The sequence below is a fragment of the Sylvia atricapilla genome, chromosome Z (genome assembly GCF_009819655.1).
Source record: "Sylvia atricapilla isolate bSylAtr1 chromosome Z, bSylAtr1.pri, whole genome shotgun sequence".
In the NCBI taxonomy this organism is placed as follows: Eukaryota; Metazoa; Chordata; class Aves; order Passeriformes; family Sylviidae; genus Sylvia; species Sylvia atricapilla.
In genome coordinates this window covers 31,502,608-31,517,043 of record NC_089174.1, presented here as the reverse complement: position 1 = coordinate 31,517,043, position 14,436 = coordinate 31,502,608, and the positions used below count along the sequence as shown (strand labels likewise).

The window sequence follows — 14,436 nt, the reverse complement described above, 5'->3', positions numbered from 1 at the left end:
CAATTTTTTAAAAAGGACAACCATGTGAGAGTAGCGAATACATCTAATAATTAAATCAAAATTTAACAGGATAGCTACAATAAACTGAAGATTAAGATCCTCAAGAAAGCTGGACCAATCTAACTCCTCAGTATTGTTAGTGAAAATTTTGATCCATCTTCCTTTAGTCTCTTTTGAGTTTTTTGTTGATGTCTTTTTCTTTGGGTGGTTGGGGGAGGTTTGTCTGCTTATTTCTTTGTTTCATTTTTTTCTCTGTAGTTCAGGTAGTCATACGAGATGATGCAAAGGATGGGGACAGAATTGAGGAGCTAGGGGCAAAAATACTGTAGGTGGTAGCATGTGAACACAGAGCCCTCAAGCTTGTGTGCTGTCTTGGGAAATTCCATTTTCAGAAAAGGGTTGTGATTCTTCAGCACAAATTCAGTGGTCTACAAGAATTTGGAGTTTTCTGAATCATGTTTTTTGTAAGCAGACTGACCCTTATCAAGATGTAAAGGCTGTAACCCTTTCTAAGCAGGCTATATTAATTTCTTATCTATGCTTCAATTCATGTGTAAGATGAGGTTCTAGTTAACAAAGGGTATATGGATTTCAGTGCTTTAGCAGCTGATATCATATAAAGCCCATCCAAATACGGCACATGAAAGCTTGCATTTAACTAACTTTCCTCAACAGCTTATTTTCAGCCAAACCAAGAGACTTACAATGAGAAAAAGTGATTCAAACTTTAACCAGGCTATGGAAGAGCTTTTTGTAACTTCAGAAATGCTTTTTCTTTGCTTAACTTCTCTTATTTTTTTCTAAATAGGATTTCTGGCTCAAAGTATAATTGCATGACTAGGAGCTGGTATTCATAAAACCCAAACCAGGAGTTTTTTACTCCCAAGCAGTAGTTTACTGTTTATTAATAAACAGTCTTGTCCAAAAGACACAGGAGAGCAAAAACCCTGTTATAGACTTCATGTTTATTCTATCGTAATTCTTCCTTTCATTAAGCTACTGTGCTTGTACTACATGGGTTTAACATAGTTTCAAACTGTTTTCAAAACTGAAAATGACTTATGTTGTTTTGTTAGAAATTCACATAAAAATCAGTGAAGACAGGAAAAATGCTTGAATGGCATGCTACTCATGATTTAGTGAACTCTATCACTATAGAAAGAGTAAGACAGAAGTAGTATTAATATCCTAAATCATCCACACTTTCATCTCTCATGGTATCTGAGGCTCTTCACTCCTACACACCTCCTGTCCCTGACCACCTTCTTTTCTGCTGTTAGCTGGAAACGAGTTCATTTTGAAACAGCCAGCTCTGCAGAATTTATAATGTTCTCAGCAAAAGAGCAAGCACAGATACTGCCTATATTGCTCCACACATTAGAACTGGAGTATTTTCCAAAAAACACTACCTGCCTCTCCTTGAGGAGACTCAAGGTCTTGTGCTGTCAGCATCTCCTGTACAGAATGCTCACTTAATTTATTTAGTGTAATTTTCATCCAAACATATTTAGAAGTCATGCAGATGTGCGTACAGTTGCTGGGCTTCTCTCCAAAATGGCACTGATAGAATTTGCTGTACAGTTAGTCTCCCCTGCTATATGGTCCTTGTTGGTTGAGAGGAAAATCCTATCCACAGGGCTTGAACAGCAGATGTAATGCACAGCAGAGATTTCGTTACATCAGAATTATCTAAAAGTAATGTCAAAGGTGAATTTAATGAAGCAGTGCAGAACACACTTTATTGAAGTGCCTGTCCTCAGCGCATGTCCTTCTTCTGTTTTTGGGTGAAGGGGGTAGTGACTTGCATGTGCTTTGTGGGTTTTTTTTTTTAAACATGGACAAAAAAGAAGCATGAATTAATGTTGAAAAAGGCTCAGCAAGAACTAAGGTACTCTGCAAACTGGTAATTTTAGTCATAACATTTGCTCATGTGGAATATAGGAAGACACAGTTGAACATAGGTGCAGGAATCTGGAAAGCTGGACTTTTGATGACCTCATTCCATGGGGTCTACATGGCATCTGTCTTCAGTTAAAAGGGGCATACTGATTTTTAACAACCAGTACAAGATGTAACATCCTAGAGCTAAATACTGTTTTCCAGTTTCTTCTTTGACACAAATCAAGCTCTCCTCAAAGAATCCTGGAATATCTCAGGTTGGAAGGAATAGACAAGGATTATTAAATTCAACTTCCTGCCCCTCACAATAGTACCTAAAACTAAGTCATATGACAAAAAGCATTGTCCAGACTTTCCTTGATCCTATGTACTGAATGGTTAGGAAATTGCCTTACACTTGCATAGCACTCAATTTTTGCTTCCTGACTGGAAACTAATGTACTAACTGTGTCAGAAATTCCTAAAAGTATCATAGGTTATGAGTCTGCTTCTGATAAGGGCAAACTGAACATGTCACACTATTTAATTTCTTAGCAATGAGACCACAAAGACAGGAAAGCCTCAGAACTAATTCTGCACTGCAGCTGTGTATTTTTGGTGACTTTGGCATTCCTGAACCTTGTTCTTTAGAAAAAAAAATTATAAAATATTAGTTAAGTAGATATACCTCTCCTGAAGTATCTGCAATTTTAGTATGCAAACAACAGCAAACAAGACATAAAGCTTGAAACAAATCAGTATTTTTCTATTAATTAAATTACCTCTCCCTTTTTTTCAGTAAATTAATAGTGTATTCACTTCTGCATGACATAAGAAATTGTTTTGCTATTTGACATTACTTGATTTTGATTTTTAAAAGTCTGAAAAGTGGATAGTTAACTAAGCAGTTGCTCTTGAAAACTGCTCTTAGAAAGCAATGATTCCTTCTCCTTTGTAAAGGGGAAAAATGTACTTACAGGTAATTACATATCTGTTTATTTATCAATGGTTTTTCTGCTGAAGTGCAATGTAAGATTAAAACTGAAATATACCAGAATATGTCCCAGTATGAAATATAAAAACAAAAAGCATATATTTACTGAATGTCATTAGAAATTCAGCAAAGATTTTGAGGCAATATCATTTCTAACTAACTAACTGCAAAAACTACTCAGAAAAAGGTAGTAGCGGAAAACAAGTATTATACACAAATGATATTGCACAAAGAACATTATACAGACAAGTACCTACAGTTTCTTAATATGACTCGGTTGCTGCCCAGAAAAAAAATCCATTTAAAATAAATTTTGTAAAGATTAAGGTGGATACTCTGCCTCTGAAGAAACATTCACAGCAGTAGTAAGTAGGCAGAGGAGTATGTCCTTTTGCTATATGATTTATTACCAAATCTTTGACACAAGAAAAGCTCTCCCAAAACAAGCATGGAAATTATTTTTGTATTGCTTCTTCTTGCTTCAGTGAAAATGCTGGCACAACCCTCAGGTGGTGCTGGCTTCCATTTTGTATTTTCTGTGTACTTCCAGGTGTGCTTATCTAGGGGCCAGAACTGAATATCCCAAAGGAACAGACCAAGAAGCCTATCTAGTCTGTCTTCAAACTATTTGCTAATCTTGCTAAACTATCTGCATCAATAATCTCTTTTCAGTAGGTATGGATAAATCCATTTTTACAGGCTTTTGGTTACATAAAGTATGCTGTTGTCTTCCAAAAGGAAATTAATTTAGGTCAAATTGTGTATTACTCGACCTCGTATTTTTGTTATTCCTTGTACACAGAGAACAACAAACTATGTGTTTCCAAATGCAGATTTTCAAGGTAATGTTTGGCAAGCAGAGGGGTCCTTTCTAGCAGAACACCTGCTGAAGTTAAGTCACAGATCATCTTCTTAACTTTGTAGAACACAAAAGCTTGGATCTTCTCACTCAATAAAATCCAAAAATATGAAAGTGCATGCAACAACCAAACCAAGTTACAAAATATGCAAAACACTTTCAAGCATTCCATGCCACCTCAGAAAGAAAAACCATTTTGCTTCCACTGCACAGATTTTTCTCTGCTCTGCCACTTACTTAAGTTGGGAGGAGAGGCACAAGGTAAGCCAACTCCCTACAGATCTCATCAGTGGTGTAAGGAAGGCAACTCACCTGCCTAACTCATCACCTCCACCTTATTTTATGGCTACAGGACTTTCAAAAATTCACATTACTCACTGCTGATACAGGTTTATTAGTCCGATTCTGGCTGCCTTCCAGAGTCAACTATATTGTGTCAGAGGAGAAGGGTCTGTCCCTCCCTGTGAATGCTAGTATAGCTCACCTGGGAAACGACAGCTGTAACTGGAGAGCACTGTGTAGCATACTGGAGGAATTTGCTGAAGAAATTAAGTGAGCTTGGTTCATCAGACACTTCATTGAAGCTCAAAGTAGTGCTTGCTACACAGTCTTCACTGAAAGTAAAAAGTAAGCCATTTTCCCTGGGTTTTGGGTTCAGCATCAGAACTCAAGGCAGCAAGCCCTAGATGAGATAATTTAGTACACACCAGCCTGTGTGGATTGCTCTCAATTGCAATATAAATTACATTTCACCTGTTTATATCAGAAATCTTAGAGTGCAAATATACCAATGAATGTGATGATTGATGACCAATAAATATTGACTGATGAGGCTCCTCAGTAAATCTTTTATCTTCAACAGCTTCCTAAAAACCTCAGTACATCACTCTACATCTGTAATTGCACAACAATATTATATAGCTGTTTGATCCAAAAATTTACTTTATTATTATTCACCAACCAGTTGGTAAACCTTCATTTCCACTATGGCTCAGTCACATGGTTTTACTGTGCCTTGCTGGCAATTCTATAATCCTCTTCCATCATGAACACCCTAAAACACCTGTCATTTGTTGATCTGCTTGTCCTTTGAGTCCAGTTTGTGATAATTCCACAGAACTAGGTGCCATAACCTGTTGGAGAAACAGCACAGCCAGCCATTGTATGTTTTCCTAGGTTTACTGACTTCTATTAGAGTAAGTCTTCAGAAGTTAAAAAAATAGTGTTTTAATTATGTTTGTCTAATATGTTTTTCTTATTTTTAAAAAATATAAAAACTCATCCAGTGGAGCCTGTCATCACAGAGGTAAATTGCAACTGCAGAAAGCAGTGCCTTTATGCCCATGTAATTCCAGTTTCTTCAGGTTGCACTGTATTTTAAGTCCCAAACAAGATCAATCTACCACTATGAAGCTCTTCTTGAAGTGGGGAACAAAAAGAAATGGTCTACAACAACAGCACTCCAACTGAAGTCTACTAAAGTTAGTTATATTAACCACAATTTTGCATATATTTCTATTTATTTCATAGAAATTAAAATTCCATGTTTTTAATATATAGTAATATAATTACTTTCTATGGTTTCCTATGCAGACAAGATAAAGACACTCATTTAGACAACTGGCAGGTTACAGTGAAATTGATTAGGCACAAAGTCACCTCAGTCATTCTGAAGACACTGTTAATTGTTAGCTCTGAGTTAAGCAAAATAAAAAACACAGAACAGCTGACTTCAACCTCTTTCAGCAAAAATCAGCAAACATTGTATATAATTCATCTAGTTATTGCCTAACAGGTTATTTTGTCAACAGCAGTAGAAGAGAAGAGATTTATTAATTCAACATGATGGTACAAATGTAGCTGGGCTCTGGGAATGGCATACAGGACTCAGTTCTCTTCTGACTCAAAATTTTGAAGAGAAGATTTACTAGGGATTTTTTTCCTACTTTGATATCAGTTCATTCTGGACACACTGAACCTGATTCTGTAGGTCACTTTTGAATAACAGCTGGATTGGTAAAGTTTCATATGCTGGTTAGTCGATAAAAATATTATATTTTACTCTTAAACACCTCAAGATTCAGAAGTTATGCTAAAGAAATTAGGTTTCTACCAACTTTCCTTGCTTTGAGGGAGGGAAGTTAGAAGAAAATAACAGTTTCTTTCTTTAAAAGCTGTGATGGCTCAAAAGAGAAAGAATGCCTGATTCGCTCTTGTAACTTCTTGCCACAGATATTACACAAACAAAAATGTATAATTTCTAGACTAGAAAATTAAAATTACAACAAGTGGTATTCCTGAAGAAAAACCTTAGAGAGGAAAAACATTAATCAGATCTGGCTTGACAAAGTCTTTAAATGAAACATCTTTTGTCAAGAAATCTGAACTGCACTTATGGCCGTGTTAGAAATTGTGCCAGTTCGATGGGCAAAGGTATCAATCTTAGCCCACAACGAAGTTACTTATTAATCCAAATGCAAATCTCTATATGATAGTTTACTTATTACTGTCTCCAGAAATTACTCAAGAGTAATTTCTTGTTACTAGTTTCTCAACAATCTGCAGCCAGGAACCTAAAAACCTCTTCCAGCATAGCAATGACTGAAACCATTAACCAACCTTGAACTAATTTTTTCCCTTCACCTTATAAAGCTAAGAAACTAAGAAAGATTAACAAAAGCAGCCATGGTAACAATCACAAACACAGTCATATGATGATATCTTTTGTCCCAAGTCAGTCCTGAAGTCAACCCACTCACGTATTTTTAGTTATTCTCTATTATGAAATAGCATGGTCACTAATACTTTACTGATCTCTTTCAACAAAACGTTCTCAAGCCACTATCACTAACGATGTTGCAAATACATGGAATTAATCAGTGGATGTAAATACAATCAGTCAGGAATGGTCCCCTTCCCAGAGGGTCTGAAAGTGAGGATTTTTTTCCCACTGGGACAGGAACGAAGAATTATGAAAGTTGTACAAAACAAACAGTGAAGTCCATTTGATGCTCTAAAGTCTGTTGTGTGTTAGATTAGCAATCATGGCGTAGCTGTGAGATAGTGTGCCTAGACAACACAACTGGTTTTTAAATAGAAACTGCCATCTTTCTGACAAAATTAGAGGCTGTAAGTATCTATTATCAGAGCACCTCTCCTATGAGGAAAGACTGAGAGAATTGAGGCTGTTTATCCTGGAGAAGAGAAGGTACCAGAGAGACCTTACTGCAGCCTTTCAATATCTGTAGGGGGATAATTAAGAAAAATGAGGACAACATTTTTAGCAGTACCTGTTGCTATAAGACATGGGGCAATGGCTTTAAACCAAAAGAGGGTTTATTAGGTTAGATATAAGGAAGACATTTTTTTTACAAGGAGAGTTGTGAAATGCTGGGCTGTGTTATCCAGAGATGTGATAGGCGCCCTACCCCTTGAAACATTCAATATCAGATCAAATGGGGCTCTGAGCAACTTGATCTAGTTTAAGATAATCCTGCTCACTAAAAAGTGGGATGGTCTAGAAGACCTGCAGAGGTCTTTCTCATCCCAAAACATTCTGTAATCCCAAAATTTTTACCTGGCAAAAAGGATGATATTTTTAAAAACATTATGAGTACAAAGATTCATTCCAGTCTTTAACTGTGATTACTAGTCCAAAAAAAATTTTTTTTTTTAAAACAAAAAATATAACTTCTGTCAGAGAGGAAATAACATAAGCAATCCACTTATTATGACCATGAAATTGTTCATTATTAAAAAGAGTGTAATTAAAGCACTGAATGGTCAGTGTTGGTGGCTTTCTTCTTCTGTTTCCGGACAAGATACATTTATGTTGGGGACAGCAAATTAGGTATTAAATACCAGTGGGTATTCATAAGTTGTGGTTAAGTTCCTTCAATTCTCATTGCTGAAGTGTATCCTCAAATAAATAAGATATCTTGCACTAGGAAGAATTCATGAATGAATGCATCAATAAATGCTTCCTACTGCAGGGCTCACCACAAAATCTTTGTACTACTTCTAAGGGGTTTACAGACCTTCATTAGTTACATAAAAATCCCAAATCTGCTTTTCCTGAACATACTCTTCCACCCCTTTCCATAATGTCAAACCAGAAGACTAAACATTAGCATGAAATGGACGTGTACTTACCATGTACCACATGCTTGGCCACTTGGGATCATTGAAATAAGTGGATTGGGTACCACCAGGTTTATAATCCCTCTTTATCCTTCTTTTAACCACCTGCTGTTGTATCCACTCCACCTGCCAACCAGAAAAACATAAGGAGAATATTATGGTTCTGTGGAGATTATCAAGAAATGTCTGAAAACTTCTTACTCTTCTTTTGAATTACAAAAACTCATACATAAAATCTAACAGCATATTACAATGAGGATTTCATTGAATTTCTGAAAGAGTGGGTTTGTTTTTATTTTTCTTTCTCTTCCAGAAAACAAAACAAAACGAAATTTAAAAATATATTTAATAGTTTTGCCTTTAGACCAATATCTAAATCACTTTCACCACTGGGAGAGAAAAAAAAAAGGGCCCAGAATTAAATTTTATTTTAAGTAAACTGACTTCTTGTCAAGGTTTTCTCTGAGAGGCACTCTGGAATTTTCTGCCCTGTGAGAAATAGCTGGATACTGAGCAACAGCTCTAATTAAAACAAACACAAAATGAGCTTGAAACAGGAAAAGAAATATAAGGGTTGAAATCTAACTCTAAAAGTTATTTTTGTCTGTCTGACACCTCTTCAAAGATCCATGATGCATCCAAAGAAAGGCAACACCAAAAGTGACATCAACCTTAGAGCAGAGAGGACTCTGCAGCTATTTCTGTATTACCTATTCTAAATGGGAGCTAGTTTCAAAAATGTAAATAATATTAACTAACCATAAAAAAAGCCCATGGTATAGTCACACACATCTAGCAACTTATATTTCTGCTGAATTGTTTCAAGGGATATAACTACAAAAATTTAATTCATAGCTCTCCAAGCAAGACAACTATCTTCTCCTAGCAGCCAAATCTGCACCTTTTATTTGTGCTGTTTGAATATCTGAGTATGAACACAAACATACAGCTATATTAATGAAGTTACTTTCACCTCACATATTTTTTTGTCACTGGTCAGATACAGTATTAATATTTTCCTTTAAAAGACTAATCTCTCTACTGTGCATTCACAACACAACTTCAAATCCTCAAGTAGACAGAGATACCATAGCACTCTGGCCTCTATTTCTTGGTCAGAAAAAAATGCAGAAAGACTAAAATCTCTAAAATTGTCCAGAGAGGATTCCTAGGATAGTCCTTATAGAGGCTGAATGGTTTTCATGGTTTTCTTCATAAAGAAGAAATTAATTCTTCTCCTTCCCAAGAACTAACTTCAGGATCAAAAGTATTCTTCTAGAGGCTAAGTTATGCAGTCTAAGAACACGGACAATCAGGTAGAGATGACACTCAAACTCATTTCTCTGTTAAATCCTCTAGGAACAATTGTTAGTTGCTTTCTGGTTCTATGCGAATGGAGAAATTTGACAGTGTGCCTTTCTCTCTTGCTTTATTGTCTCCACTTCCAGTACAGTTTGAAATCCTTCACTACATAACAAGAGCTAACTGCCCCCTTCAGATCTGACTGGATCCAGGTGTCCTCTGCAGGAGGTGACGGCTAATGGGTCTCAGAACCTTTGATGTAACAAAGTCTGGAAGCCTGTAGGATACACAAAGCATGTCTGGGCAAAGGCCAAAGAAAGTCAAGTCAGAAGACTTCGGTAAGCACTAAGCCTAATGACTGCTTTAAACTAGGATCAAAAAGCCTCCTAAGTAGTTCTCTCCTCCATGAAAAAGTGATTTTTAACTGAATAATGAACCCTGTTCTCCTGACTTTTGCTGCTAATATATGCTTTCTTTTCTGGACCCTCACAACAGAAGCTTGCTATTCTTCAAAGTTTCTTTTCTTGCAGGTAGCCCATACCTCCCAACACACCAAAAACCAAGAGACTAGCATCCTACATACTGTTCGGTCTCTGACTCCTCACCTGCCTGGACTGCCATAGACCATGGGCCTCACTTCTTCTATTACTACTATTTAGCAGTCACTAACAAAAAAGCTTCAACAGGTCTGAAAAAGCAACCACGGTTTTCAGGGCTTATACAGATCCACCTTCCAAGTCTTATTATGAGATTTGGGTCTCAGTGCTAGGAACACATTCAACTGACTAAGGGTCTTAAGCTTCTATGCTGCAAGAATATTTACTGTTACATGCTGTTTGCTGAAGGGATTAACGATATAAGTACGTTAACCATGCTGAGAAAGTTGTAAGTCAACAAATTTCAACACTTCACAGGCCAAAACCACACAGAGCACATCATGCCACACTTGGTAACTTACTCCTATCTTGAGTCTGCAGGGATGAATTAAACATGCCTACCACTAACATAATCTAAGGATCTGATAGTGTTGCAGAAGTGTCCACAAAGACAAATCCATAAGATGGACTTAAATTATCACTTATTTAGTCCAAGCAATCATAAACACTGCAGCACTGCACACTTCCAGTTTATTGGAATATACATAATTTGACACATAAAGAATTTTCAGTATATGTATATGCATGTGTTTTGTACAAGACTTTGTATCAACTGAGTTAATCTGCAAGCCCACAATATAGTAGGTGGTTATATTTTAGTGAGATACAGACAAATTTTTTTTGTATCTTATCTACCATCTTTTAACAAAAGACTTTCTGTTGCAGGGCATGCCCCTATTACATGCTGGATGTTGCCCATAATTCTTATTTCCTCAGTTGTTAGCAAAATTAGGGAAAACACATCAAAGAATAATTTTGCAAAGGGCTGTGCAGCTTGGATGATCCATCTCAAATCCAGTAAAAGAAACATAACTTCTTGTCTTCCCACAAGACTTAATGATAATTTTATGTATGCACAGAACTGCTCTAAGTAAAATCATTTCATACAAATAAAGATGTGGGCAAATGGCACATTTGCATATGGGAAGACAGTGCAGGTAGCTCTTCAGTGAAAGAATCCAAGTGTCAAGATGGAATAGGCTAGACTCATATAGAATACTTCGGTTGTAAGGTAGCTACAGTGATCATGTAGTCCAACTGCCTGATCAATTCAGGGATGAACAAAATTTAAAGCACAGTATTGAAGGCCTTGTCAAAATGTGTCTCTGAAACTGACAGTCCTAGGGCATCAAGCACCTCTCTAGGAAGACTGATCTCTTTGACCAACATTGTAAAAAATGTTTCCTGAAGTCCAGTGTGGAACTTCCTCTGATGCAACTCTGAATTATTCTCACATGCCGCATAACTGGACACCGGGAAGAAGAGATCAGCATCTCCCTCTCTCCATCCTCTCCTTAGGAAGATGTAGAGGGCAATGAGGTTGCCTCTCACTTTCCTTTTCTTCAAACTAGACAAACCTGGTGTAAAACATTAGGAGTCATTTTGAATAGTGTAGGTAACCACATCAGTGAAAGGGGGAAGTCAAACTGATCCCTCTCAGTGACCACACACTGCTATGAGGGAGACAGGATACTGAACAGAGTAACCTAAAACGTCCTGGCATGCCTGATCACAGTCCTACTTATAGCTTTGCCTGGGAGGCATTCAGCAAATCCATGTTGTTGAGACCTGCTGATTAATTGATTCTATTACGAGGTTATATTGATACAACCTTTGAGAACTTAATCATCACTGGAAGACAATATAGTCATCTGACAAGTCAATGCATACAACTTTGTTTACGAAAAATATCACTGCTACTTAAATGGAATAGTTTACATTGTATAATCACTAGGTTATATTAATGAAAACAAGGTCAAGACTAGGAAGTTATATTAGTATTGTAATACATATCACCTTTGAGTATTTTATGGGTATTCATCCACATAGAACGTAGAATGCTTGGTATATTTCGGATTTGTTTGATTCTGTATGAAAGGAGCTCAGTTGTGTAAAAAGATTATTTCTGGACTAATTAATTATACAGAATCTCATTCCTTGCCAAAAGATGAGTCTATGCAAACAATGAAGTTCATTTTAACGTTTTCATGAAGTCACTGAGAGGTAACAAAAAACAATTTCCCATTGACCTCAGCCTCAAAGTTCCATTTCCCGAGTGTCTAGAAATCAAAGCCAAGCCAGAATGGAGACCAAACTAATTTGAAAAATTACCATTTTCAGTCTCCTCAATTCAGTACTCACAGCATTGTTTTGCGCATGATGCAGCTCTTCTTCACGGACCTGCATGGAATACTGCTATGGCAATAAAGCTGCTCTGAGGTAATTCAAGCACTCTTTTTCTCTCTTTAAGTGCCAAAATTTGAAATGAAATGTCATCTCGGTGTGAATCAAAACTACTTTCTACCATTTTCAGCCTCATTGATTCAATAGAATTCTTGGGGAAAAAAAACCCATTGTAGGTATGTTGAAGTAAGATCTCCCTCACCAAGAGGTACGAACTGTGAAGATAAAAAGTTTGAGAAATGAAAAAAGACTTAATATGCTGGAAAAAAACCCCACCAATTTATCAAAGCAGCATGATTTTTAACATACAAACACTGTTGTAAAAGAGAATTTTTTTCAAATATATCATGAGAGGCTCTGCTTGAATAAACATTTCAATATTATTAAAAATTAGTCACCTCCATCTAATATGTGAAAATGCCATTACTATACAGCAGAAGTTACAGGCAAGCTGAAGGTGTAATCCTTTCCATTTTGAGGAAAACGTGCTTGGGGTGAAAAATTTTTCTAACTCTGAAGTAAGTTATAAATTTCATACCACAATCGGTGACTTCTACAACAAAATTAATTGTGAAGGTGTGGGTCTGCAGTCTGAAGAAAATATCCTGAAGGTGGCACCCCTAACTGAAACTGTAACTTTTGTACTGCCTCGTTCACCTCCATCTGTCCTACACCTGTAAGAAGAAACCGGAAATTCCGCCTTAGATAACATGAAAGGAGGTGCCACAGGAACACTACAGATTAAAGAGAAAAAAAGTGTGAAAACCCAGACAGAGGACATGGAAGGTATCCCCCAGTAAACAGATCTAACAGTAAACAGAAAAGGGGTTACCTTATCATATGGGAAACAGGCACTGAACAGCAATGCAGCACTGTTACTCAGAGTTTGTCTACAGACAGATTGCTCTGGACAGGCATCATCCCTCTCAGTCAGATGGTCTCACGCTGCATCTGTTATACTTCGAAGTATTCTTTACTTGCCTAAGGACCCTCAACACTCACACGTGTCAGTTCTGAAAGACCCTGCTACAAAAGGACAGAAGTGAGGATAGCACACTCTGAGACAGAATATGAATAGGCTACCAGAAAAAAAATTGTTCCAACAGTTCTTGTCTTAGCAGGATGCCACCCAGAGAGACATTGACAGACTTGTTAGGTAAACAAGACCAAGTGTAAGATCCTCTACCTGGGTCAGGGTAATCATATAACTCAATACAGGTTTAATGAGTGGATTGAGAGCAGCTCTGCATATGGGTGGATGAAAAACTGGACATGACCCAGCATTTGCATCCCAAAAAGCCAACCGTATGCTATGCTATGTCAAAAGACAGTTCTCTACTTTAGTCTCCGGAGTGCTGCATCCAACCCTGGGATCTCCCACACAAGACAAGCAAAGGAGGGCCACGAGGATGATCAAATGGCTGGAGAACCTCTGCTAAAGAAGACAATTGGGATTGTTTAGCCTAGAGAAGGTCTTTGGGGAGATGTTATGGCAATCTTCCTGTTGTTGAAGGGGACTTATGAAAAGGATGGGAAAGGTCTCATTATCACGGAGTCAGTATAGTGATAGGATGTGAGGTAATAGTTTTAAACAGCAAGACAGTAGGTTTAGATCGGATGTTAGGTAAAGTGAATGTTCTTTACTCTGAGGGTGGTGAGGCACTGAACAGGTTGCCCACAGAAGCTGTGGAGATCCCCATCCATGAAACTGTTTAAGGCCATGCTGGATTGGTCTTTAAGCAGACTGGTCTAGTGGAAGGTGTCCCAGCCTGTAGCAGAAGAATTGGAATGAGATGATTTATCCTTTCCAAACCAAATTATTCTATGATTCTATGATTCTATGTTTCTAACAAAAGAAGTAAGCATCTTAGTTGTCCTGTCATGAAGTTTTCTGTGCTACCAGCTCTACTCAAGTGTATCATTTGATAACATTCTGGTTTTGCATTTCACCTTGTAAAGAAACCAAAAGGTCAGTGATTTAGGGTTACAGTGAGAAGGACATATTAATATCCAAGGGCCATACCCAGGTTAGTGAGCAAGGGATCCAAGTCATTACTCTGGAGTGCAGGAGAGACAATGAAGACTATTGACACACCTCTTGCTAACTATTTGCAGTCACAAAAGTGAGACCTGCAAATATTGGACTACTCGTCTTAAGAAAAGTTTATGTCATTTTTTGGATCATAGTTAAAACCCCAGCTATTTTATTAATCTATTATTCTTTGACTCACAATAGCAACAGCCACTTTTCACCATAAAAATAGATGAAGATAGTTGGTAAAGTAAATGTTGATATAGGCCAAGACCACAGAAAATGATTGCAGATATCATAACATTTTATCTAAAGTCAGATAAAAAGTTACTGATTCCAGCAATGCTGGAATGTGATGTGATGTATTCTTGCTAATTAAGAAAGCATTTCT

At 37.1% G+C, this 14,436-nt stretch overlaps 1 protein-coding gene across 2 annotated transcripts in view; it reads right to left on the bottom strand.

Moving 5' to 3' along the window:
* The window catches only part of PCSK5 (proprotein convertase subtilisin/kexin type 5), a 230,746-nt gene that overhangs the window by 175,306 nt on the left and 41,004 nt on the right, over positions 1-14,436 (bottom strand). For both annotated transcript variants that reach the window (XM_066339931.1, XM_066339930.1), the window contains exon 3: positions 7,884-7,997. In XM_066339931.1, the coding sequence (XP_066196028.1) occupies positions 7,884-7,997 (114 nt within the window). The remainder of the gene's footprint in view (positions 1-7,883; positions 7,998-14,436) is intronic.